This window comes from Odontesthes bonariensis, chromosome 20 (genome assembly GCF_027942865.1).
Source record: "Odontesthes bonariensis isolate fOdoBon6 chromosome 20, fOdoBon6.hap1, whole genome shotgun sequence".
NCBI lineage: Eukaryota > Metazoa > Chordata > Actinopteri > Atheriniformes > Atherinopsidae > Odontesthes > Odontesthes bonariensis.
The window spans coordinates 28,897,470-28,924,735 of NC_134525.1; the positions used below are offsets into that span (position 1 = coordinate 28,897,470).

The following is a 27,266-nucleotide window of genomic DNA, read 5'->3' on the forward strand; positions in this document are numbered from 1 at the left end:
CCCTGTCTCGCTCCCTAAAGGCTCTTTTTTTCTTGTTCAATAGTTCCTTTAGCTCACTGGTGATCCAGGGTTTGTTATTAGGGAAGCATCTCACTGTTCTGGTGGGGATGGTGTTGTCCACACAGAAGTTTATATAGTCAGTCACACACTCAGTCATGGCATTAATGTCCTCTCCATGTGGCTTACAAAGAGAAATCCAATCGGTTGCATCAAAACAACCCTGTAAGGCTTCTTCAGCTTCATGTGACCACTTTCTAACAGTCCTTTTTGTGACAGGTAGTCTCTGGACAAGGGGTTTATATGCTGAACAGAGAAAAAAAAAGCAAGGTTGTGATCTGATTTACCCAGGGGAGGTCTTGATTTCGATATGTATGAATCCTTGACATTTGTGTAAAACAAATCCAATGTCTTGTTTTCTCTGGTAGAGCAGCTGACAAACTGTTGAAAAGTTGGCAGTGTAGCAGAGAGTGAGGCATGATTAAAATCACCAGATATTGCCACAAAAGAATTGGGGTGTTGTGTCTGTATCTTAGCAACAACGGAACTGATGACATCACATGCAGTATCGGCAACAGCTGAGGGTGGAATGTAAACAGCCACCAAAACAACACTGGTGAACTCTCTTGGCAAATAATATGGACGAAAACTTACTGCCAATAGTTCAATGTCAGGACTGCAGAGACGACTCTTCACAGTAACATGTCCTGGGTGACACCATCTGTTGTTGACAAGCACTGCCAATCCACCCCCTTTCCTTTTCCTGCTACTCTTTAAATCTCGATCTGCTCGTACAGTCAGGAAGCCCGGCAGAGAGACGCTGGAGTCGGGGATATGATCCTGTAGCCATGTCTCAGTAAAACACATAATGCTACATTCCCGATATTCTTGCTGAGTCCTTGTCAAGGCTAGAAGTTCATCCAACTTGTTAGCTAACGATCTTACATTTCCCATGATGACGGATGGCAGAGATGGTTTGAACTTCTTCTTTTTTTCTCTCCTCTTTGCTCCTGCTCTGCATCCACGACGCCTCCTTTTCAAATCCAGTGGGATTTCTGGCTTCAGTTGTCGAATTATTTCTGCTTTTCCAATGTTAATCAGCTGCTCCCTGTTGTAAACCACCCTGTTGCTATGGTTATGCATCATAACAAAAGAGCAAAATATACAAAAGTATTGGGAAAAATCAATCCAGCTGCACAGCATCCAAGGCAGGAAGGAACAGTTGTTCAAAAAATGCAATTTCTTCCAAGAAAAAACAGGAATGAAATTTAGAAAAAATAAAAAATCTCAATGTGAGGTACAGAGCTACTCCAACGAGCTGCCACCCTCAGCGGCGCATTCTAGAATTCATGAAAACGTGTGTAAAAACATGACTACTGCATATGTAGATGGTTGCTCTTTCCATCACGACACGGTTACACGAGCAGGTGCAGGCGTCGTTTGGCTCCAAAACAACCCCTATGAACCTCAAATCTCCCAGCTTGGTTCACAGTCGTCCCAATATGCAGAAGTGGCAGGTGTCCTGATCACAGTACAACTCGCTGCAAAAAAAGGTGTGAAAGAGTTTGATTTGCACTGATTCTAACTACGCTCGTCTCAGTTTCTCTTGCCACCTTGCCACGTGGAAACGCAATGGTTTCCTGACTTCCAGCAGAAAACCTGTGAAAAACAAAGAATTGTTCCTGTCATGTAACCACGCCATTGAGTCCAACGACATGCAGATCTACTGGAAAAAGGTCAGAGGTCACTCACGGCAAGACAAAGAACTGAACGATCTAACTGATTCCTTGCCAAAACAGGGAGCGATGCATGGCATCCCCTGGTCACTGGATCCCTCGTGGCTACTCGAAGCCACCACGGCCTCCTCCGAACCACAGGTCTGTGTGGTGACGCGTTCCAAAACGAACCCTCCCGCCCAGACATCTAACGATGGCTCCGTCTTGCTGAAACCTGCGTTTACCGACACTGATCTGATCACCCTTTAATCTCTTGACCCTGCCATCAATAAAATGGTGTTGTTCGTGTCTGACGACTCAAACACACCCTCTGAGTCTGACCTCAATGACATCCCTGATTTAAAGAAACTCTTTGCCACTCAATCAGCCCTGCAGTTGGTCAAAGGTGTCTTAGTTCATGTTTCCGACGCACTCTCTTCACCTGCGTTCGTGGTACCTCGAAACCAAAGGGGGGTGATGCTCGTGCACGCACACGACCTTCCCGCGGCTGGACACAAAGGTGTCAAAGCAACATACAGCGCGTTAAAACAAGTGGGATACTGGCCAAAAATGAGAAAAGATGTAGCCGACTACATCAAAGGAGTCCTTGTGTGTTGTCAGTTTCAGCCGACGAACGCGATACACCGGGCTCCGTTGCAGAGGAGAGGCATCTCATTCCCATGGTCAGACCTCCAAATTGACTGGGTGAGACCTCTCACCAAATCAACCAGAGGCAACAAATATTTCCTCACGGTTACATGTGGATTCACCAAATGGGTAGAATGCCTACCAGCTGCAAACGATACAGCTGAAACTATCGCCTACCTGCTCATGAACCATGTGTTCTCAAGATTCGGCCTTCCAAGTCGTGTCAACTCAGACAGAGGAACACACTTCACGGCAGAAGTCATGCAACAGTTGTGGCAAGCTCTGGGTGTGAAAGCAAACTTTCACATCAGTTATCACCCGCGAGCCTCAGGTCAAGTAGAGCGAGCCAACCGAACTGTGGTGAACATACTTAAGAAGTATGTTGCATCCAACCAACGAGATTGGTATGTAAAATTGCCGTTGGTCTTAATGGCCATCAGAGCAACACCACACGAAGCAACGGGAATCTCCCCGTTTGAAATGATGACAGGCAGACAGATGACAATGCCACTGCATCTGCTCTACCAACCAGGTGAAGCCAGTGTAGCAACAGCGTACACCACTCACCAGTACATGAAGGACCTCAGCAGACACCTAGAGGTAACCTTTGCATTCGCTCAGAAACACCTGGAAAAATCGGTCGAGGGAAGAAAGAGCTACTATGACCAAAAAGCCTCACAGGAGGAACTCCAAGTGGGGGACAAGGTCTGGTACTACAACTTCACCAAAACCGGTGAACAGACGAGTCACAAGGCCGGAAAGCTGGCCAAAAAGTTCCTTCCTCGATGGACAGGACCCCACCTGATCACCGAAAACTGTCACCAGTGGTGTATCAGATAGAAATCAGCCAAGCACAGAAAGAAGCCAAGTCCAAATGGGTCCACAGAAACCAAATTAGACCACATAAAAGCTTTAGGGGACTCGCTGAGGACAATCAAGTCTCAGCAAACCCATAAAACCGAGATCCACAAGGGGGGAGCAAAAGCCTTAACAAAAACGATAAAAGAAAAAACACAGAGCTCCCTCCTACATTCAAAAACAAAACAAAACAAAACCGGTAAAAGTAGAAAAAACACCACCAAGAAGCTAATATGGAGAGCGGGGAGGCCACCGTGTTCATGGTCTGCATTATGGTGATATTAATCATGGACAATCGCATCAGGCGTCTAATATCGAGGCTGGAAGAGCACACAGAGAGTCAGGATCAAGCGCAGGCGATACTTCCTCGTTTCACGAAGGAAGAAAGGAGAGCAGCGTGCCGCAGACAAAGGACACCAGTGTAAGTTTAACTTATTAAACACGCGCCGGTTCTGTCTGTGTGGTATGATGAAACATTTCAGCCGTGATAGCATGACATGGGGCGTAGCTACCGACCACCACACACCTCCGTCAGATGCGTATGTGTTCTATAGAACCATGAAAAGACCTGACCAATTACGTCTCCCAAATGTATTACAACAACCCCTGGATAGAATACATGCAGAGCAAAAAAAATTACAGAAGCAATTGGAATTTACATCTTATCTGCTATGCGCCCATATTCCACTGTAGAAGAGGCAGGATTCAGATATCTATTACATGTGCTCGAACCTCGCTACACGCCTCATTCGGCACTGTACCAAAAATGTACCGAACCGTAGGGTCCGTACCGAGGTACGTACCGAACCGTGAGTTTTTTGTACCGTTCCACCCCTACTCAGCACAGTGACCAAAACTGTGGAAGGCACGGTCTTGGTTTTGAACTCCCATAGTGAAACCCTGATGAAGACAGTCGCAGCAGAAGAAACACTGCTGGGGGTTTTAAAGGTTGACTATGCTCACACACAGCTGGTAACTATGCTCATGTCCGACCTGATAAGAGATGTTAGCTCCTCCGTAGATACTCTAGCTATGGGAAAAATCCCTCCGTACCTAGTGTCGCTAGCCGTAGTACAGGACATTCTGTCCACGGCCACTAGAGAAATCGTTAACCCCTTGCAAGCCCATCTAGCTTATACACTAGGCAGCGCAGTTCCCATTCTCGTAAATCCCGAAGCCCGCGAAATAGCCTTCCTCATTAATCTTCCCATAGTTACCCTCGACAACATCTACCAACTAAAAGACGTCATCAACGTCGGAATCTGGAAAGGTGAAACCCACGTTAATGTGCACACACCAACAGTGGTAGCGTACCACGATAGTTCTCCAGATTTGTACCTCGCGCCCAATTTAAAAATGTGCACCCTTACTAGGGACATTCATTATCTCTGCCCCAGCAAACCATTCGTTAGAGACGACACTGGGGGCCTCTGTGGACTTAAACTTCTCACCGAAGACTCCCAGTGCCAAATAACTCTCACACCAAAATATCAGGTAACTAACACCCAAGCGGAAATTGTGGGAAGTCGCTGGTTGGTTAACACTCCAGCGAAGACCGCCACTATTAGTTACGATCAACACGACACGTCCACCAGAATGGAACTACCAAACCGCACATTGTGGGTCACAGTTCCTGAAGGCGCAATCCTTCACGTAGGAGACCTGGCCCTTTATCACCTTAATCCTGACCAATACGACGGGGAAATAGAAATCTCCGATTTCTACTCAAAACAATCCCTGGAGCTTGAGGCAGACACGATCACTCAACTCCAATTTGAAGGTTTTAAAACCATCGACGTCAGTCCCATAGAGAACGTGCTGAAAGAAATAACCTCCAGCAACAAACCTCCCCGTCCAACTATATCCTACTCATGGTCAGGCCCCGACACAGTAACCGCGACCCTGGTTGCCCTAGGCTACCTCCTCACCTTCGGAATCGCATATCTATATTCTCGACGCGCTAACGCCCTCCAGGGCCAAATTAACCTACTTAAATGGACCACGAGACGTAACAAACGTAAGAAGCCAGATCAGAACCAAAACGCCACCGATCTAGTGAATTTTGATGAGGAGAGAATTGGGAGAACCCAGAGTCATATATTCCCCCGCAGTCCACGAACTAGCGAACGAAGTATAACTCTACGCCAACTCTTCTGTCACCTCCCCCCTTTTTGATTTTCCTTTTGTTACTTAGTCCATTTACCCTTTTATAAAGAATTAGCTAGAAGATAGGTTAGACATTAGTTTCAGGCTACGACTATAGTCCTTTAAGAAAGCGTAGTTAAATTCGTTATATCTTTTTATATGTTTTTTCTAATTCTATAAGTCTTACAGTAAAACAGTACTACAAGCTAGTGATATAGAAGCGCCAACACAGCCACCTCAGAGAAGACCTCAACCTCTGAACCTGAGATCACTGGGATTACTCCTCCGTGATTCCGAGATCTCCCCAGGACACCTCCGAATCAAGTGGGGGATTGTAGCATGCTCACAGAAGAGGAAGAAAGAAATGTTTACATTAAAATCATCCATTTTCAAACCAAAGATATTCCACTGTTTACGACCCTTTTTAACGGATTACCTTAAGAACATAAAATGGCCAGATGCGAGCTGACCAACTGGGGTCCCTTTGTTCCAGAGACACTCTCCCCTAAACCAGCTACGCATAATAAATTATGCAAACCGACACCTTCTGATAAGAAAAACCAGCAACATCTACCTCCCTTTCTCTCAATCAATCCCAGGAATGCGCCGATCCGCTATTTTCAGAAAGTGAAAATAGACCACAAACCTCACTTTTCCTGGACTAAAAGTGTGAAAATCGTTACTGGACAAATCCACAGGTCATTTTAAGACTTTCCATATCTTTCTACGAGGGTTATTCAAAAAGTTATAAAAACATTATTTTTATAGAAATTCTCCGGTGGAGCCACAGCGCCACCCAGAGGACATGGATGACGGACACTTTTCACCATGTCAGCCTAATAACCAGGGACACTTAAAACTATGGATGTTTTAATGTTCTCATTATGTGCAATGCATAACCCAATGGTGTTAACTCTACAAGTATTAATCAAAGGAGCTGTAGTTACTCTCATTAACAAGGTTCCCCAAAAAGTTGTCATACCATTTTATCCTGATAATATGAAGTATTGTATGCTGATAACTGTTCCATGCTCATATTTGTGTATATGCCTGCTTGTATGCAACATTATTGTCTGTTAGGAACATTATATTGTCTAAATCAGTGTAACGTAGGCGAATGCGTTTGAAAGGGAGAATTCCCCTTTTTTTCTTAGTTTTACAGTTCCACCCCCCTTTTTAGCTTTTTGGGTTGGGGGTCAGCTAAACGCTGATTGGATGAAAGCTGACACGTGACCTCAGGCTTAAAGGCCGAAGCGCGCACGAGACTCACTCTCTTACTTTTTCAATTCGTAACTCTGGGACCTCCCGGTGGTCTTCCAAAAGCCTCGACCACTCCCTTTGTCCCCTCAGCTCTCTCTCTTGTCTTCAAACCCGCAGCTCCCAACTATCTCTCTGTTTTACTCCGTAACTATTAATTCCCCTTTTTTTTTGACTTTCTTTTTTTTTTCTAAGTCTGGTTCCGATACCCGCGAGTGTTGGCTAAACTTGGACAGCATCGGTCAAACTCACAAGTTCTACACAAGGAGAAGGAAGAGTGATGTCCCCCTGTCTGTTACCACGGAGACACAGCCTCCACGTCGACGCTGAACAGGAAAGAATCACGCATCTCACGCATCTTCTACCCCTACCACCAAGTAAGGCCCTGAAATTCAAATCTTTCAAGAAGCCGGAGAAACGGGATCCATTCTCTGAAGAATGGGGGACGGTGCAGGAATCCTGAAAAGCGTTTAAGCCAGATTAACTCGCCGGTTAGGATCCAGACTTTAACATATTAGCCCCAGGTCACTACTCATCCCTTATAGTTAAGTTAGTTTTCCCTTTCAACCGTATGTCCTTATAAATACTGCAAATTACCCATATTTCTGTCTCTTATCAACTGTTCATATATTTGTGGAATGTTGAATAAATATGTGTAAGTAATTCATCAGAGCGTCACGGATAGTTTATTAAGCCGGTTGTCACTTCAATCAGAACTTATTTTCAGTGAGATTGCTCATTTTATTGTCTTAACAGTTTTCCTCTTTGGACTGTAATTTAAAACAAGTTAAAACAACAAAAGAGGTGGTGCCCCGAATTAATTAATAAAGTGCTTAATGCTACACAGTGCTTGTTAACAATAGGTGTAATCCTTAACATGTTACTGTGAAGATAGTTCTCCAATGTTGAAATGTTGAGTGTGAGTTTAATCCATGTTGTATACCAAGTAGGGATGGAAATCAAGAACCGAGAACTGGCTCCCAGTAGTTCGATTCAGTGAAATCGTTAATCCGCCTGCCTAACTATCCCGTTTATAGGTTCTGCTAACGTCTGACACATCTGTGCGATAATGTCATGTGCACGCTTTGTATTTTGGCTCAGAATGTTTCCAACATGGCGTCGAGGCAGAAGCGCTCGAAAGTATGGTTATATTTCACCAAAAAGGACAATACTAGGGTCAGTCACTGTCACTCTTGCCTGCATTCAAAACTTGAGAGCCCTTTAACGTAAAACTTCCAGGTCCTGTTGATCGTAATAATGTTAGCGAAATACTGTATGAATATACGATATTACAGTATGATATACTGAATGTACGATATATATATATAAAAAACTGGACGAGAAGCGATAAGAGAATCGATAAGGAACTGAATCGATAAGCGATATCAATAATGGAACCGGAATTGCTAAATTCTTAACAATTCCCATCCTTAATAACAAGATAATTCACTTGTGTTACCTGCTGATGCGGTGTGTGTGACTTAATCAACTATTTTGTTGCCAAGCTACAAAAACAACACCTTGATTCATTCATGGCAAACTGAAGATTTTAGATGCTTCATTTTTCCAAAAGTTTGTGAAGACACTTATATTGAATTTCTTTTGTTATCCTTCTATAACCATAATATATCTACAATAATAACTTGTACTCTTTCAAAATATTTTATCTATGTGGATTAATAAAGTATCTAATCTAATATAATTTGATTTGATTTAATATAATGATGACATAATATAAATAATAAATGTCCATGCAATAAGAAAACTCCAAGCTTCACATAATTCTAGTTACTGGATTTATTCTCTGAACAGCAATGACCCCATCACTACAGGTTAACGACATATGGCATATTGAGAAATGATTGAGTAGCAATAAGAATTAGAGTTGGTACCAGTCTAATCTAATATTGTTACATGATTCCAATACTGATTGTCACTCAATGATTCAACTTTCCAACTGATGTCACTGATCCACAAACAGCTTCATATTCTATTTTTCCCCCCTAATGTGATTAATATGTTATGAGTTTAACATGCCAAAATGTTCCTGACAAATTATGTTAGTGTTGCTGGCAAAGTAGATTATACCTAATTATATTAATATAACCCTTTAATATTTTTTTACAGTCCAAAATAGTAAAATCTTATTCCATTGTATAACTCAGGGAAATGTGTCAATTCAGCTTCTCAATCTATCTGTTACACACAAAAGCAACAATTTTTAAAAACTCTTCTCCAAATAAAACAACCAATAAAACAAAGCCACGAAGAAAAACTACCCAGGTAGTCTCCACTGCATAAAATGATAAGACTACAAAGCAGAGATGGGACCAAGTCACACATGTGCAAGTCTTAAGTAAAGGCCTCAGTATGCTTCTCCGTCGCTATCCGTCAATCCGTCTCCGTAGTCCGTCCTTTTGAAGTTCTCCGTCGGGATGTCGGAAACGCAAGGCAATTCACCTCCTGATCAGTAGGCGTCGCTACGTTAGACGACCCAATCTTGCGACGTCTATCGTGAAAGTCGTTGATTGATTGTTTACATTCCGGCTCCGTTCCACTCCTCACAGTGAACGATGGCGACCGAGAGAGAAAGACTGTTATTGGAGTTGGAGCTTATTGATTTTGAAATGCAAATAATTTTGACCAAATGTTGACCGGCCACACAGTAAACTCTTTCAAAAATAGCGGTGTTGTTGTTCTGAGAGGACGGCGCTAAACCGGAAAAGTGATTCCGGAAATGATGTTGTTAGCAGACCAATCACAACCCTTGCGGTCTCCGCGAGTCTCCGTCTCCTCGACGGATAGATAGGAATTTTGTCCGACGCACGCAAGCGACGGAGGGTCTCCGTCGACGGAGAGAGCTCTTCGTAGCTCTCCGTAGGCGACCATAAATCAGCCTTAAGTCTCAAGTCTTAGCTTTTTCTTGGGCAAGTCAAGTCAAGTCAAGTCAAGTCCTGTAATAGGTCAAGTCAAGTCACCTTATTATTGCAATTTTACCCGCAGAATCTGATCTTAATAAAGTGAAAAGACAAGATATAAGTAACTGTCAGTAAACATCATTGGCCAATGTGTCCAACCTGTTTAAAAAATATGACAATAATTTGGATTTGCATTGTAATTACTGATAATCAGTAAAATACATCATGGAATCAAACAAAACAGAAATGACTTCAGAAAATAATTTATTGATGGCTTTCAATCTAAACAAGGTCACTTCTGCCTCACTTCTGTCAATAGTGTTTAGTATTTTAGTTGTCTTGCAATTAACAAGAAAAAAGGCAAACATTGTAATATCTTACAATGAGATCTTTAAGATATGATGGAGCTCGGTCATTAAGAGCTTTATATGTAAGGAGAAGAATCTTAAATTCTATTCTGAATTTAACAGGGAGCCAATGAAGAGAAGCTAAAACTGGAGAAATATGATCTCTCCTGTTAGTTCTCATCAAAACTCTGGCTGCAGCATTTTGGATCAACTGAAGGCTTTTCAGAGAATATGTGGGACAGCCCAATAATAAAGAATTACAGTAGTCCAATCTTGAAGTAACAAATGCATGAATTAGTTTTTCTGCATCACTCTGAGACAAGATGTTAAAATCAGGAACATCTTAAAACTTTCCTTTTTTATAAAGCTTATAGTTAGGTCTATTGAATCTGATAGTGTGTCTGCTAGTGTGTCTTGTTCTGCCTCCACCTCTGGCACCCTCTATACTTTCATTACCCCCTACCCGAACCAGGGTTTGAATCCCATTCCCGCTTATCTTACCTCTTTTATTTCTCCCCCTACCCGAACCAGGGTTTGCATCCCCACCCCGCTGTGACTGGTGTGCAGTTGGTGAGAGGCTGAGGTAGCTTGTGGCTGTAAAAAGATGGTTGTTGTGGTGTGAGGAGCAGATCTATATAGGGAGTATAGGGAATTACTCACTGAGTCTGGTCCTTTATTTTATTATTTATTTTTTCGTTAGCACAAGTTTCTTGTGTTTACTTGAATAGGGATGGCTCAGGTAATCCTGAAACATCCCATAGTTAAGCTGCTATAGGCCTAGACTGCTGGGGGGCCTCATCTGTCACACCTTTCCTCACTTTACTCTCTTTATGTATATGTGATATTATTGTGGTCATTAACTCGTGTTTCCCTGTTCCAACAGATATCCTTTGAATGGTGTTACAGTGCCGCTGCGGCCCTCCCCCCCTTTCTGTCTTCTCAAACCCCAGCTGGTCGAGGCGGATGGCCACCCTTCCTGAGTCTGGTTCTGCCAGAGGTTTCTTCCTTTTAAAAGGGAGTCGTTTCTCTCCACAGTCGCCTCAGGCACGCTCAGGCCGGGAGATTGGACCGAAAAACAAAAAGTTTTCAGTGCAATCTGTTGGTTTTCTTAGCTAGGAAATTGTTTTTGAATTGGCTCTATATGAACGAATTGGATTATTTTATGAATTATGATTATTATTAATTAATTGAATTCCAATTGGCTTGAATTGGACTTACTATCTAAGTGCCTTGAGATGACATTTGTTGTATTTGGCGCTATATAAATAAAAATGAATTGAATTGAATTGAATAAAAATCATCCATCTTGGCTCTGCCCTTCATAAGCAGTCTTAGAACAGAGCAGGCTCACAAGCTGTTGCTACGGGATACAGCAGCAGGTGCGCGTGTTTAAAGCTGCAGTCTGCAACTCTTTTTCAAGCATAATGCCTGGAACTGTCCGGGGATTCTGAAAGTAGTACATTAAATACCCCAATACAAAAAAAAATGAGTTCTCTAGGTCCCCTATATGTCCCGCTAGGTCCCTCCAAAGCCAGCAGGTTTGTTTACAAAATTGCAGACCGGACCGGTAAAAGGTAACCAATCAGGTTTACGAGCTGGGCTCTGCTGCCTGTCAATCACCAATTGTGCACGCGCGATACAAGGTAGGCTCGTCCCCACGCTTATTTATCTAGACTATTGAACTTCATTACGGGCTTGTCTACTTACTGTGTCTTCCATGATCGCAAATGACAGGTGAGTTGATGAATGAGGAGTCGTGTAAGCGCATCTGGCGTGCACGTCTACGTGCACGAGTTCTCATGTGTTTTGATGGGGCGGGACAGGAAGTTGAATAACTTTTTATTTTTCGGTTAAAAAATAAGCATTTCTTGCATTTTGCGACTACGGAGGTCACCGTTTTCAACTTCAAGCGTTCTGATAGATCATGTAAACTCTTAAAATGCCAAAAAGTAGGACTTTACGTATGACAACAACAAATCCTGCAGACTGCAGCTTTAAGAGAGAGCCAACTGACATTTCTACACAGACTATGGCTTCTTAATCTTGGAGTATAATTATGACTGCACTGTCTCGAACAAACGGTCACTGTTCGAAAAGTAAAAGTTGTATCCAAATAATTCTTGAACCGTGAGCTTCACAAGAGACAGCAGAAGCCAGCGGTGTAATTTTGTATTCGGCTACTATGTTTGGCTTGTTTTTTATGGCAGTTTTAAAATAATTTTTCACATTGATTTGAGGATTTGTGGCGTTTATAATGGGCGGAATGTCAGCTGGACTCTCTGTGCTCAGAGGTGATTTGTGAGAAATCTGTGACGCCGAGCTCAATGAGGGTCACTTTGGGTGAAAGAGGACAAAATTACCTACGTTGTGAAGTAAAATTTGTCCAGATCGGGCAGATATTTTGGACATGAGAGGCATTTGTTTGAGTGAGAAACAGAGTGGGAGAAGCACCTCAGCCGAGTTTTAGTCTTCCTACAACGTAAATTGCCGTTGTATCAAAGCTGTTTTGTACATCAACCAACCCCTTTTGCCGTATGGCTGAGTTATGAGGCCTCCAAAATAGGGCAGTGTTTAGCAGTTGGCACAGGCAATCTGATATGAGAGGGCGGGTCTCTCCAATAAACACATAAGGTATGTAGAGAGGGCATGACTGATTGACAGGGTAGTGATCCAATTATGACGCCATTCTCAGCCTGCGCTCCTAGCGGGTAATCTATATTATTTTTTAAATTAATTTATTAATTTTATATTCAAACTGAAAACATCAACTGAATAGCACTCAAATCATTCAAGTCATCGTGTCTCAAGTCAAGTCAAGTCGTGAGTCTTTAACTTCCAAGTCTGAGTCGAGTCTGAAGTCTTTTATATTTTGTCAAGTCAAGTCACAAGTCATCAAAACAGCGACTCGAGTCGACTCGAGTCCCCATCTCTGCTACAAAGTTAGTTTAAACAAATTTGATTGAGGAAGTACAGAAGACCCTCCACCAGTATTCAGTAAGTATGGTATTGGACTCAGGCCCGCCGCTCCGCATACGTAGAGCGCATAGGGCCCCAAGTACCTGGCGGGGGCCCCCAAAATTAAGGTTGTTAAAAAAATTTCATGATAGTTATTATATTATTACATTAAAGAAATTATATAAATTAGTCATGATCAGGCCCAGCGTTTTTCTTAATTGTGTGCCCTATTACTCGATTCGGGCAAATTAGATGTGTTTACCTTATCTATACCCCCCCCTTCCTGAAATGGTACAATGGTTCCTGAATGGTATAGTCTTCAAAGTTACCGCATCGGAGGTGGTGGAGCATCCTCCTACCTGACGTTTTCTGAGTTATGCCCGTTAACAGTGAAGAAGATTTAGAATGTCAAGTAAAAGGCCACATGATTCTGGCGCTGACAAAAGAAAGAAAAGAAAACGGAGAGATGACGCTCGTGCATCCCTTGCTGGTAAGTTTGTGTTTTTGGTGTAATTGTTTTGCTAACCTAACGTTCAGTGATATTGCTGCCAGCTAACGTCAGCAACCTAGGCTTGGTTGGCGATTGGATTTGACGAAAAGTTTGGAGTTATGAACAAAATCTACTAAATGCTGGCGACCGTGTGTAGAGTTTGTGTAAAGTACAGCACTGTCACACGTTGCGTGGCGTAGCAGGCCGCCAACAGGTGTGACAGGAATGATTGACATCTACCCATCATTCCCCTAAAAAGCGAGAAAAGTTAATAAGACAAACGCCGTAATGGCATCATAAAGAAGTTATATTAGTGGCGCGGAAAAACGGAGGAAGAAAAACGGCCCGAGAATAAAGGTAAGGCATGTGTTGGGTGATGTGGGCTGGATAGCTGGAGGTGGGACGTTTTTTGTGTTTATTTGTCCTGCTAACTAGTCTCGGATAAATGTTATGTAGCTGGCTGGGATTTGTTCGTTATAAACTCGGCTTCAGTGTTTGCCTCATGAAAGTTTGCTTATATAAGATGAGTATGTCACACGTGAATGAACAGTCAGTCCTGCCATGGGAACGACTGACTGAATCCAGACCCGTTTATTCAGATTCTAGCAGGGAGGGAGGCATGTTGTTGTCCTGCTCTGTCATTGCTCAGTGGAAGTTGTCTCTCAGGTATTTGACACAATTTTGGCATTACTTAGGATTCATTTACTAAGTTTGGTGTGTTATTTATAGGCCTCTAATTAGAAGTGTTCTACTGTTAGTTTTTTAAGTGATATACAAATATTAGGCATCCTGTTGATTATTTTAGAATATTGTGGCAGTGGATCATTATTCTTAATTTTATTACTTTAACTAGTACAATGTGTAGATAAATGCAGAAACTTCTTAAAAGTGACAACTTCAAAAACTCTTTTGTTCCTCTGGCCATCAGGATGTACAACAGCTTTAAGTGATGGCGCTTCTGTATTTCACTGGTCACTTTATATTTCACTTTGGTCTTATTTCACTGGTCACTTTAGATTTTTAAACTGATTTTTTAAATAGTTTTTTAAATTCTTAGATTGTTTTTAAAGTGTTTATAATTGTATAAACATTTTTTATTGCTTTATATTTTGCTACTGGATGTTTGAATTTCCTTCGGGATCAATAAAGTATCTATCTACTTTGTAATTGGGTACAATCTTTAAAGGGACGCTGTACATTACAGTTTAATATTTAAAAAAAAACTCAATCTTTTATTTTTTCTTTTCTTTGTATTATATATTCTTATTAGTTTAACTTGCCGAGTGGTTCAACTTAAGATGTTTAATTTAAACTCTAGCCTGTTTTGCTCATAAAGTGTAATAGATCTTAGTGTTCCATCTAAATGGTTAGGAATCTCTTCATTGTAGTTTGACAAACTAGGGGCCCCCAAACGGTATCTTGCTTAGGGCCCCCACAAAGCTAGAAACGGCCCTGATTGAACTATATCAGTATCAATATCCCAAATTATTATGAGACGAGAACTCAAAACAGTAGATCAGAGAATCTCTATTAAGATGAAAAAAAACAAAAACAGGAGTAATTGCTGTTATCCCCCAACTGACAGCATAGATTTCCAATACAAGATGTAACTTGGAAATCCAAGATAATTTGGAAATATCAGACATGTTTTATAAAAAAAAAAAAAAACTTTTAATAAAAAAATTATTATTATTTATTTATTGTTTTACTTACAGAAATTCTGTGGGAAACCCATGAGGTTGGCTACTTCTCTGGGAGAAAAATAACGAAGCTTTAATTTCATCAGCTGCTGGAGTTTCTCCTCTTCTGAGAGCTGGTCCAGACCCGTAAACACATTGTCGATCTGGTGAGCACAGAGAGCAAAAAACATCCACAGCACATTAACAGAAAAATAACAGTTTTCTGGGGTCAGCTTAAAGAGCATGTGCATCATGTACAGTGGCTGAGCCCCTTACAACAGAGGCCCAGTACATACGAACATAGATATTAATTCACATGCAAATTAAGTTTTGGTTGCTAAAATGAAACTTATCGTAAAACACCTTCCAGGATGAAGATTTTCACTCACTTCCACTTTTGTGTGTGGATCGGAATACACTGGGGTTTTTAGCTTGCAGTATCAGATTGTACACTGCCATCTCCTTGGTCTAACATTAGAACGTGCTGCTCTGCCCCTTTGTTTCCATGACAATGACTGACTTAGCCAAGATAGCTCTAGTGCTAACATTGGTAGCAGTCCTTTTTAGATGTTTCCACATGCAGTACATGTAAAGTTACTTGTAGACTGTATTGGAAGACACAGACATCAGAACATATTTCAGAGTACTCTTCAAAATGGCATTCCAACAACACTGACTCCAACGTCAGCGTTGCCAGTTTTGGACCAGACCTGGTCAGACCTCAAGTATGGTGCGACATCTTGCAGAATGAGGTGGTTTTTGCTGAAGGCAAAGAAGGCAAGGATTTTCATATGTCCAGGAGTTAGCCGTTCTTTGTTTTTTTGGGGGGCTTTTATGCCTTTAATGGACAGGACAGTTAAAGAGAGACAGGAAGCAGGGGGCAGAGAAAGGGGGAATGACATGCAGCAAAGTGCCATCCGATGAGGGACTCGAACCGGGGCCAGCTGCAATGAGGACTGTAGCCTCTGTAAATGGGGGGCTTGCTCAACCCACTACGCCACGGACCACCCTGGAGTTAGCCGTTTTGTACATACATTGTAGGCGGGAAACTGTTCTGAGATCACTGGCCAGTACTGTCAAAAAAGTTGCACTTGCACTGGACTTCGCAACTGTGTCTAGGTGTTTTTAATGTGGACAGTTTTTAGTCAATAGCACTGTGTGGACATGATTTTTCTGGGAAATAAAGGAGGTTAAAACCATGTTCTATTTCATCCCTACTGACCGCCAGAGGCGGTGCTGAAAGCACTGAATGTCCCTTCGCGCATGCGCCGTTCGAGTAGTAATACCAACAGAGTCACACCTGTGACATGTCGGATGATCAATCACAGGGCTATATAGCCTGACGTCATCCGTCACTCTGTTCCTTTTTCTTCTTGCGTGCGGTTCGCTTGACTAGCATCAACCTTTCTTGGTCATTTCACCGTCGTTTGACGCCCCATTTGCCTGTTGGCTGGAGCAGCGATATTTCGCCCTCCTAGGGGCTGCGACGGGTTACTCTTTGATCGATCTTCTGTGTGTTGGTGATGGTCGCGTTTGCGCCCCCCCTCCCGACTCACAGCTTCTGGTTGGTTTTGTGATACGCACTTCAGCTTGGCTACTTATTAGCCTCTCTGGTTGTTGTTGCGCTTTAAATTGTGACGGTAGCGCCTTAACCTACCATGGTACCATCTGAGTTTCGTTTGCTTTAATCGGTGACGGTGGCGTCTCGCCCCCCCTCTCCCGATATTAAACAGCTGATTGTTTAGTTTCCTAACCTGAGCTACCTGTGGTAGCATCTGAGTTTCGTTTGCTTTAATCGGTGACGGTGGCGTCTCGCCCCCTCTCCCGATATTAGCCACGGCTTATTCAGTTTGAGATTGAGCTACCTGTGGTAGCATCTGAGTTTCGTTTGCTTTAATCGGTGACGGTGGCGTCTCGCCCCCTCTCCCGATATTAGCCACGGCTTATTCAGTTTTAGATTGAGCTACCTGTGGTAGCATCTAAGTTTGATCTCTTTATTTGGTGACGGTGGAGTCTCGCCCCCTCTCCCAATTTTAGCCAGAGGCTTATTCAGTTTTAGACTGGGCTACCTGTGGTGGCATCTAAGTTTGATTGCTTTAATTGGTGACGGTAGCATCTCGCCCCCTCTCCCAATTTTAGCCAACAGCTTATTCAGTTTGAGATTGAGCTACCTGTGGTAGCATCCAAGTTTGATCTTTTTATTCGGTGACGGTGGCGTCTCGCCCCCTCTCCCAATTTTAGCCCGCCGATTATTCAGTTTTGAATTGAGCTACCTGTGGTGGCATCTAAGTTTGATTGCTTTAATTGGTGAAGGTAGCATCTCGCCCCCTCTCCCAATTTTAGCTAATATCTCACTCTATTTTGCGCTGAGCTCTAATTGGTGAAGGTAGCATCTCGCCCCCTCTCCCAATTTTAGCCAGGTGATTATTCAGTTTTGAATCGAGCTACCAGTGGTAGCATCTGAGTTTGATTGCTTTAATTGGTGACAGGGGCGTCTCGCCCCCTCTCCCGATTTTAGCCAACCGCTTACCCGGTTTTGGAGTGAGCTACCTATGGTAGCATCTGAGTTTTCTTGCTTTAATTGGTGAAGGCAGCGTTTTCGCCCCCTCTCCCGATTTTAGCTAATATCTCGCTCTATTTTGTGCTGAGCTTTAATTGGTGAAGGCAGCGTCTCGCCCCCTCTCCCAATTTTAGCCGGCCGCTTATTCAGTTTTAGATTGAGCTACCTGTGGTAGCATCTGTGTTTGATTGCTTTAATTGGTGAAGGCAGCGTCTCGCCCCCTCTCCCAATTTTGGCTAACTGCTTATTTGGTTTTGGAGTGAGCTACCTGTGGTAGCATCTAAGTTTGATTGCTTTAATTGGTGACGGCAGCGTTTTCGCCCCCTCTCCCGATTTTAGCTAATATCTTGCTCTATTTTGTGCTGAGCTTTAATTGGTGAAGGCAGCGTCTCGCCCCCTCTCCCAATTTTAGCCGGCCCCTTATTCAGTTTTAGATTGAGCTACCTGTGGTAGCATCTGTGTTTGATTGCTTTAATTGGTGAAGGCAGCGTCTCGCCCCCTCTCCCAGTTTTTGGTTTGTCGTTCTGTATTCTGGACGTAGCTGACAGTGTCAGCTCCTCTGTTCTTTCTGCCTGCGGTTGGACTCGGGTCAGTTTCGAACATGGATGGCTCCCACTGTTGTGTGGATTGTGGGACCGTGCTTCAGGCAGATGATGGCCACGACCTGTGCCCTGCCTGCCTTTGACATGATCGCCTGGTGGGGACCCTATCAGAGACTTCCAGCATGAACTGTAGTTACATGCCCCGTGCTGTGTGGGTGACTCGGCTGGCCCAATTGCGCCCCGAGGTTGGCAATGACCTTCCACCTTCTGGGAAGGTGACCCTCCCTAGGCGGTCGAAGCGCCGGAATGAGGCCACAGCCTCTGTGGCTCCTCCTAAGAAGAGTCGAGCCAAGTCTGATCAGGGCCTTTCCACGAGAGTTGAGCGTTTGTCTGCAGAATTGGGAGAAGTGAAATCCCTTCTTCAGGCACGCCAGCTGGATCCTTCGCTGGTTGGATTCTCTTCTCCAACCATGCCTGAGTTGGCTTAGGAGGTGGACGTGTTGTCTTTGGCTACCTCTGCCCCTCACTTTAAGAGTGAGGAAGGGGCGCAGTCGTCTCAGGCAGAGACTGGCTCACTCTCTTCGTCTCAGAGTGCAGCTGGTGGGTTGAGTGGCAGCTCTATGCGGGACATCATGCATATGGCATTGAGGCAGCCGCAGTTGGACGTCCCGCAGGTGGAGGAGTCCGCTCCTGGAAGTGCCTTTTTCAGGCGCAGACGGGCCCCTTCTGTCTCTGAGTTACGTGCTTGTTGGCGGAACTAGTGCCTTTCACGCCTCTCCACAGATGGTCGCGTGTTGGCAGCTATACACGAGTCGGTTAAAGCAGGCTTGGATCTTATGCCTGCGGTTGAACCTGAGGTGGCCACACTATGGTGTCACCAGATGAGGCTCTGCATCGTGATGTGCCACAAACTATGGCCGCCGCCCCATCAAGGGCCATGGGGACAGACGATGAGGCCACCAGGCCAATCGTCGAATATTTTTCCCATCAGCAGCTCAGTTATTGGGCTGCTCATGCTGGGGATCCATGGGTGGTTACCACCCTTACCTCTGGTGACCGGCTACAATTCCAACGGCGGCCTCGCATGTCACGCCGGGTCAGGGTGACCATAATCACCGACCCGGTGTAAGCTCAAGCACTGGACCAGGAGCTTTCTGCCCTCCTGGCCAAGGTTGCAATAGAGACAATTGATCCTCTGCAGCAACCCAGGGGCTACTATTTTGGGTCTCAGGGGGACTGAATCGATATCTAAAGGTGCTGCCTTTTCATATGCTCACGACGGCAGAGGTTCTTCAGACTGTTACGAGGGACAAGTGGTTTCCCTCAACAGACCTGACGGATGCGTACTTTCATGTACCTCTTGCGGCAGAGCATCGCCGTTTTTCTCCGGTGCTCCCGTTTGGCCTCTCTCTCTCCCTGAGGGTGTTCACTCGGAGTGTAAAAGCAGACCTTTCTCCTCTGCGGAATGAAGGCTCTTCCATACCTCGGCGATTGGCTTCTGCGCCCCATCCCGAGCGCATGCTTCTCGCGATACGAGTCGTCTGCTTGGTCATGTGTCCAAGTTGGGCCTCCAGGCCACCTTGGAGAAGAGCTACCTGACCCCATCTCAGACAACCACTTTTCTTGGGGTGTCTCCGGATTCACCTTCCATGAGGGCTTACCCATCTGCTCGAGGGTGAACGATATACTCCGGTGGGTCAGTCGATTCAGGCTGGGCCGGCAGTTTTCTTACGTTGCCTTCCTGCGGCTACTGGGCAAACTGATGTCGGTCACTCGGGTTGTGCCCTTAGGTCTGCTGTCACTGCGCCCTAACACATAAATGTACTGGAGCTGCGTGCTGTGCATCTGGCTCTCAGACACCTTTTGCCCACCTGAAGGGGAATTATGTTCTGATTCGGTCAGGCAACGCCTCTGCGGTCTACCACCTCAACCATCAAGGTGGCACCAGGTCAGCGCAGCTTCTGGAAGTGTCCAGAGATCGTCTGGAATGGGCCTCTCCTCGCGTGTCCACCCTCCAGGCAGTGTACTTACAGGGCGACACAACCACGCCGCAGACTCTCTTTCCCGCCAGGCGACTGCTCCGGGAAGAGTGGTCCCTTCACAGCGACTTGGTGCTCAGGATCTGGGACCTCTTTGGTCGGGCAGAGGTAGATCTTTTTGCCACAGAGGAATCGACTCGATGTCCTCAATGGTATTCCCTTAAGGGGGCATGAGGTGCACTGGGCCAGGACGCATTGGCTCATTCCTGGCCAAGGGTCCTCCTATATGCTTTTCCACCCCTGTATCTGATTTGGCCTACTCTTCGGAGGGTTGCCGAGGAGGGCCACGAGAGGTTGCTAGGGGCTCCGTGTTGGCCAGCACCGGCCATGGTTCCCGCTCCGGCAGGGTCTGTCACGGCATCCCGTGGTGTCTTCCGACCAGAAGGGATTTTGCTGTCCCAGTTGGGACTGCCATGGCAACCCAGTCCTCAACGCCTCCGACTGTGGGTGTGGCCGCTGGACGGCTTGAGCAGCTGCTGACAGGATGTTTGGGTTCTGGTAGACGCACCCTTTTGAGTGCCTGGGCACCCTCGACTCGCCAGTGATGTGAAGACAGGTGGCGGCTGTTTTCCCAGTGGTGTTCTGTCCGCAATGGTGATCCACTCACCTGTGCAGTGTCCACTATCCTGGAGTTTCTCCAGTCTCTTCTTGATAGGAGCCGCTCTCCTTCAACACTTAAGGTGTATGTAGCGGCGATATCATCTAATCATGCTGGCTTTGAGGGCTGTATCATGGGGAGCCCTATTCTAGTTTATCTTTTCTTGCGTGGTGCTCGTAGGTTGCACCCGCGGGCACCAGTTTTGGATCTGCCCTTGGTTCTTAAAGCTCTGTGCCACTCTCCATTCGAGCCTTTGGCGCAGGCAGACCTCAGGTGGCTATCATGTCAGACTGCCTTTTTGTTGGCTATTGTCTTCTCTAAGAGAGTCAGCGAGCTACGTGCTCTTTCTGTCAGCCCTTCCTGTTTCAGATGGAGTACTGATGGCTCTGGTGTTACCTTGTGGCCAAACACTGCACTCCTGCCTAAAGTGTTATCTCGTTCTCATTGCAACCGGCCATTGAGATTGGCACGATTTCAGCCTGTGTCAGAGGGAACGGCCGATGGGTCTCAGTTGTTGTGCCCAGTGAGGGCACTGGAGGCATACATTGCAGCCACTGCTGCTATACGACGCTCAGACCAACTGTTCTTGTGTTACGAGGCCCTAGGTTAGGTTGTCCTCCTTCCAAGCAACGCCTCTCCCATTGGATCGCGGGCGTCATCTGCCACGCCTACGCTGCGGGACGCTGCTCCCCACTCGTTGGTGTGAAGGCGCACTCTACCAGGAGCGTCTCCGCTTCCTGGGCAGCCTTGAGAGGGGTTCTGATGGAAGCAATATGTGCTGCTGCATCATGGGCTTCCCCGAGCATGTTCACCCGATTTTACAGGGTTAATGTGGCCTCCCCTCATCCTCTGGATCAGGTTCTGCGGCGAGGGTCCTCTGAGCCTTCTCAATGAGGTATTTGCTCTGGATTCCTCGTGACGCCGCTGGTATTAGTCATTCAGTGCTTTCAGCACCGCCTCTGGCGGTCAGTAGGGATGAAATAGAATGTAAGTTACGTATGTAACTACGGTTCTATGAATCCCGGATGACCGCCAGAGCTTCTCTGTCACACAGAATCCTTGCATTCCGCGAGAAGATTCTGTAGGAACAGAGTGACGGATGACGTCAGGCTATATAGCCTCTGATTGATCATCCGACATGTCACAGGTGTGACTCTATTGGTATTACTACTCGAACGGCGCATGCGCGAAGGGACATTCAGTGCTTTCAGCACCGCCTCTGGCGGTCATCCGGGATTCATAGAACCGTAGTTACATACGTAACTTACGTTTTTGAAAATACTCGTGTTCACGTGTACCTAACCAGAGTTTCCCACATGCCATTACCCCTCTCTCTCTACTTTTCCTGGCAACTCTTCATTATATTTGTCAAAAAGGCATATAAATAGATAAAATTTAATTTTTAAGAAACCCTAAAAACAAAATCCTAAAAACAAACTAAATTAAAAAAAATAATTACAACAGTCATTGGAAACTTGTTAATTACAATAAATCAGTTGTAACTGACAGCTATGTGCTCCAGTTTTTATCTATGTTTGTGACTTCATGATAAATACTTTTTAAGTAGACATTGTGGAAACTGCATAAGAACCATAATGGTAGCCCCTTCTGGAGTATTTAACACTCTGGGGTCTAATGCTCACCGGTGGGCATTTTTGACACATCTCCAAAAACACATCTGTAACTCTGTGAGTTTTTGTCATTCAAACATATAAGTGACACCATTAAAAACCTTGAAACTTCTAGTTTTCAAATATATATATTTTAAAATAAATTATATAGCTGGCCCTTTTTAAAGAGAGTGAACAGAAATCTTTGGATTTTCTGTACTGCAGCAGCTTCCTCGGCCACACCTATCGCTATTCACATGTAAAGTACCAGGTGATTGAGTGACTATTCACAGGTGAGAACACGCCCCATTCAGCCAGCATGTGGGGGAAGGCAGCAATGTCATGCCAGTGACAGACAATTATCACATGGAGAGTGACAGGGGGGTGGGGGGGAATCAGGGGTGTTACACACCCATCTAATTAGTATTCAACGCTCAGAGACACTGCCTGGAGTTACAAAAACTTTTTTACAGTTTGTGTGAAAACAAAAAAACATTTCTGACTGCACTTTTTACTTTTATGCAGCCAACACTTTTGTTTACAAGGTTCAACCTTCAAAAGTCTTGGCTAGATATATTTATAGTGTGTTTTCTTGCACTGTTTGAAGACCTCTAAAACTTGTTTTTTTTGTACAGTTGTGTTTACCCTCAATTTAAATAAAACTTGTTTGTATTACATTCACTTCACTCTCATATTGTTTTTTGTTAGGCTTTTCAGAATACAACCATATGTGTCACTTTTGCATAGATGTTTACAGTTAGTTGAAATACTTGAAAATGTCAAGGTGGTGACAACTGCCTCAAAGTCTCTGAAAAGGCCTTAGACCCCAGAGGGTTAAAGGACTTCACCTATTCTGGAATGACAAAAATAGAAAAAAAAAAATCTACACATCATAATGGGCTTTGATGGGACAACTTGTAGAATGAGGTGTTTTTTTGCTGAAGTTTTTACTGGTCTAAGTAGGAAAAAAACTGATGCATAAACTGAATGCCATCCAAATGGAATCCATCCATCCATCCATTTTCTATACCCCTGAATCCGTTGGTCGGGTCGCGGGGGGGCTGGAGCCTATCCCAGCGGTCCCAAATGGAATCCAATTTGGACAATTTTGATCCAATATCAGGCTCTGATACTGACGTCATTTGTGGATTTCATAAAAACAAATGTTGCCTACCCATGTCCTAATCCACATATGGACCCAGACTCTATAGTTTGATATTGATAATGATTGTAAAAGGCCTACATTATACAGAAAGTTAAAGCTTACTGTCAAAATGTTGCAGAAATAGCAGGGTATTTGTTATTCATCAATCAAATCAAATCATTACCAGTAGTCCAATTTATAGATTTTCATTTGTCTCCAGAAAGACTTGCATTTTAGACATACTATATAGGCTGAACTTGCCACCATGAACCTGCTGCAAGAGACAGCCTATTACAGAGTGACTATCTTTTGGAGATATTTTAGTATAGAAAGAGAATAAAGACCATTTACCATGCATACCTATGGATTTGATAACAAAAATGGACAATTAAACCATATTTGACAGATAAAAAACAAACTAGACATTGATACTATATTGTCATTGGCTTTTAAGACTCCTTGGTGCATAAATTGAGGGCTAGGCATACCTCAGTTTCCATGCAGCACTGCAGCACTGAGCCAGTTCCCTCTACATACCTTCCATAGCTATGGACGAAACAGAACAACACATATCAGAATTATTGCATCAGTAATTAACAGCAATACACTTAATTATATATATATATATATATATATATATATATATATATACACACATACACACACAATGAAGTTCACCTTCTTTCAGGCAAATGAAGACCAGATGGTTGTTTTTTTAAAGTTTTTTTTTTTTTTTTAATATCACAAATTCATGTTTACACTATTGCAAAGTAACAGTCTAAAATCATATATTTTTTTTTCCTTTTTTATTGCTTTTCTTTTTTTCTTTTAATTTTAACTGAAAAAAATAATTGAGGACGAGTTTGCATTAAAGTGACACTGAATAACATATATAAGCCTAATTTTTCCTCAGCCGGAAAAGGGTGGAATGCCCTCTCCTATAACTGTAGTGTCGTCCTCCAACTTTATAATGTTGTGTTGTTCTCTAAATCTACGCAGTCATATGTAAAAAGAGTGTAAAGCAGCAGGCTCAGCATACAACCTTTGGTGGTGCTCACGGTTATAATGCTTGATGTCTGATTCTGACTGACTGGGGTCTGACAGGAAGATCATCACCCAGTTGCAGAAGAAAGATGTTGGGCTGAGCATGAGAAGTTTTTCAGATAGCTTGTGTAGTATAACCACGTTGAATGCTGAACGTTGTTTACAAACTGTAACTCCAGATTCTATGAGTATAGGCACATCCCTTTAAGGCTATCTATCGCCAGTGGGTTTATCCCTTGCGCACATGTGCAGCATTGAAAAGCTTAGTCCACGCCCACCTGTCTAGTGGGCCCCACCTCAGCCCAGAGTATAAATTGGACAAAGACCGGACAATCGGCTCCCATAAACAGCATTTTTCTTCAGCCATTTGGGTAGCCAGTGAGGCCCACAACTTAATGGGCTGCATCTAGACTCATAGAATCTGGGGTAACAGTTTGTATAAACGTCCCACTTCATTTAGGCTTTGTCCTTTAACGCTATCGCTAGTGGGTTAAAGGCGACGCAGGATGTAGTCTATGCATCACTGGGTCCGTTCAGTACCACAAGCAACACACCTACTCACATAGCCCAGAAAAAACTCAGCCCTGCAACAGCAACATGCATAATGACACAGGATATAACGTCCCTGTGTGTATGAACAGTACAAAACAAGAAAATAACTCTGCATCAGGGTAAATCTGGAACAATAAAACCTACTGCTGTCTTACGCACTGTAGCAGTCCAACAGCAGTAGAGTAGGGAAAAAAAAATCTCTCTCCAAACGGGGGCTTTCTACACACGCATCTACTGGGATGACATCATCGCCGTGAGCCACTGCAGTACAGTTTATTTACTCCATGCTCGGTGGCGCGCGTCCAGCATTCACCGTGTGAAGTTTGGGACAGATTGGATAATGTATGTGGGAGTTATAAGCGACTTCATTTTTTGTGGCGAGTGATGGCTAGTCATCGAACTCTGAGGCGTCGCCACGGCCACGCCCTTTGAGCCCCCCCCCCCATGTCTTAAGAGTAACCTGGCCAAGTTTGAAGCCTGTAGCATTACAGGCTTGTACCCGAGTGTCGTCCAATGCGAAACTAACCCCAATGCGGGGGCCATTTTGAAGTATCGTAGGGGGCGCTTCAGAGTCAATGAGCGACTCCCAAAAAAAAAAAAAAAAAAGTCCAGATTTGCCATGTCGTCGACTGGCAGGTCGTCCCTGCCGAATTTCCTTGCATTTTCACTGCTCTGTCCCTAATAGCACAATATGTGAAGGATGTTTCTTATCAGTGTCGTGAAGTACTTTACGAAAATAAATTAGAGGAGTAAGGTTAAACAAATATACATAAAAACAGCAAATATTAAAAACTGAATGAATTAGATGAAGACAGTTACTAAACTTACCCTTTGGTGAAGCAGACAGATCTCCTGCATTTTGGCTGAACAATGTCCAAGAGAAGACCATATCGCAGCAAGGTTTTAGGGGAAAGAAGATAGTGTTCCATGTTTTCTTCTCGTTGCAGGGTTAGTTCCATGAAGTCTTGTATCTGCCTGACAGATAGATCGTGGTTCTGATTCATTTTCCTCTGAGCATCCATTCTTGATTCACGTTTATACAGGACAAGACCACTGTGAATTTCTTCTTCTGGCAGTCCAGTACCTTTGCAGGGAGGACTCAAGACTGAGGGATGCGGAGGGGATTCACTCTCATCCAGATGTGGAAAGGCATCAAAAGACAGAAGATCTTCAGATGAGTGACAAAATGTTGCCTCTGTCAGCTAGTGGAAAAGCCAAATAACCAGCTAAAAACAGCAGACATTCTTCTCGATTTCTCTTCTATTAAAAAACTTTATTATGTTCTTTTAAACACATCAAATCTGTATGTGGAATGTGAGAAGTTACCATGACTAGACTGTGCTCCTACTTCAATCTTATGTGAGTAACAACATACAGAAAATGCTAAATGTTTTAATAGAACAGCCACATACCATACTTAACTCCACTTTCTATTAGATAGGTTGCAGATCTATCCATCTATTCATTTTCAATACAGTCACTTTTTGGGTCAATTTAAATTTATGCAAATCGAAAAAGACAAAAAGGAATATTAGACACTCAGTTTGTATTTTTTCTTCCGTATAACCTAGAACTATCGTGTTTTCACAATGTTTATATACTGAATATAAAGACATAAAAAAGCCACAATTGTGTTTACTGCTCTTTTCCAGTCTGTTTTTTTTTTTAATGTAATCAGAAAATAAAGGAAGTATGTTGGCTTTGTTGAAGAAAATATCCTCAGACTAAAATGCCAAAAATATGGCTGCAGGTTACTTTGAAGGTGAAAGCAACAAAGAATACCTTCATTCCTAACCTTAAACCTAACCTTTACCTTTACCGTAATATAATTACTGCAAAATAACTGTAATGGTAAACAGCAGATCTTTAGGTGAATTTTAAGGGTTCCTAAGGACTTTGTGGGTCTTAGTCTGAATTTGCAGGGCATCCAGTCATGGGCAAATTGGAAATTAAAAAGTATTCAAAAACAATTTAAGTTTTTTATTCCTGCCAGACTCATGAACATGTACAACCTTTATGCTGAGGGCCATGGAGAGCTCTTGGTGTCTTGGTATGGTGACACCACATACATCAATTAAAGAGACCCCTGATTTCAGAGGTTTGTTTAAGAAAATAAAAAAATCCACTGCACGGAGGGTTTGTGATCATTGGTATTCACACTGGAAACC

At 43.7% G+C, this 27,266-nt stretch overlaps 1 protein-coding gene across 1 annotated transcript in view; it reads right to left on the reverse strand.

The window, feature by feature from the left end:
• Window positions 1-27,266, reverse strand: part of trdmt1 (tRNA aspartic acid methyltransferase 1) — a 73,785-nt gene that overhangs the window by 19,918 nt on the left and 26,601 nt on the right. The window contains exons 8-10 of the mRNA XM_075452897.1: window positions 25,927-26,300; window positions 23,991-24,048; window positions 15,044-15,173 (exon numbers count right to left, since the gene is read on the reverse strand). Coding sequence (XP_075309012.1) covers window positions 15,044-15,173; window positions 23,991-24,048; window positions 25,927-26,300 — 562 coding nt within the window. The remainder of the gene's footprint in view (window positions 1-15,043; window positions 15,174-23,990; window positions 24,049-25,926; window positions 26,301-27,266) is intronic.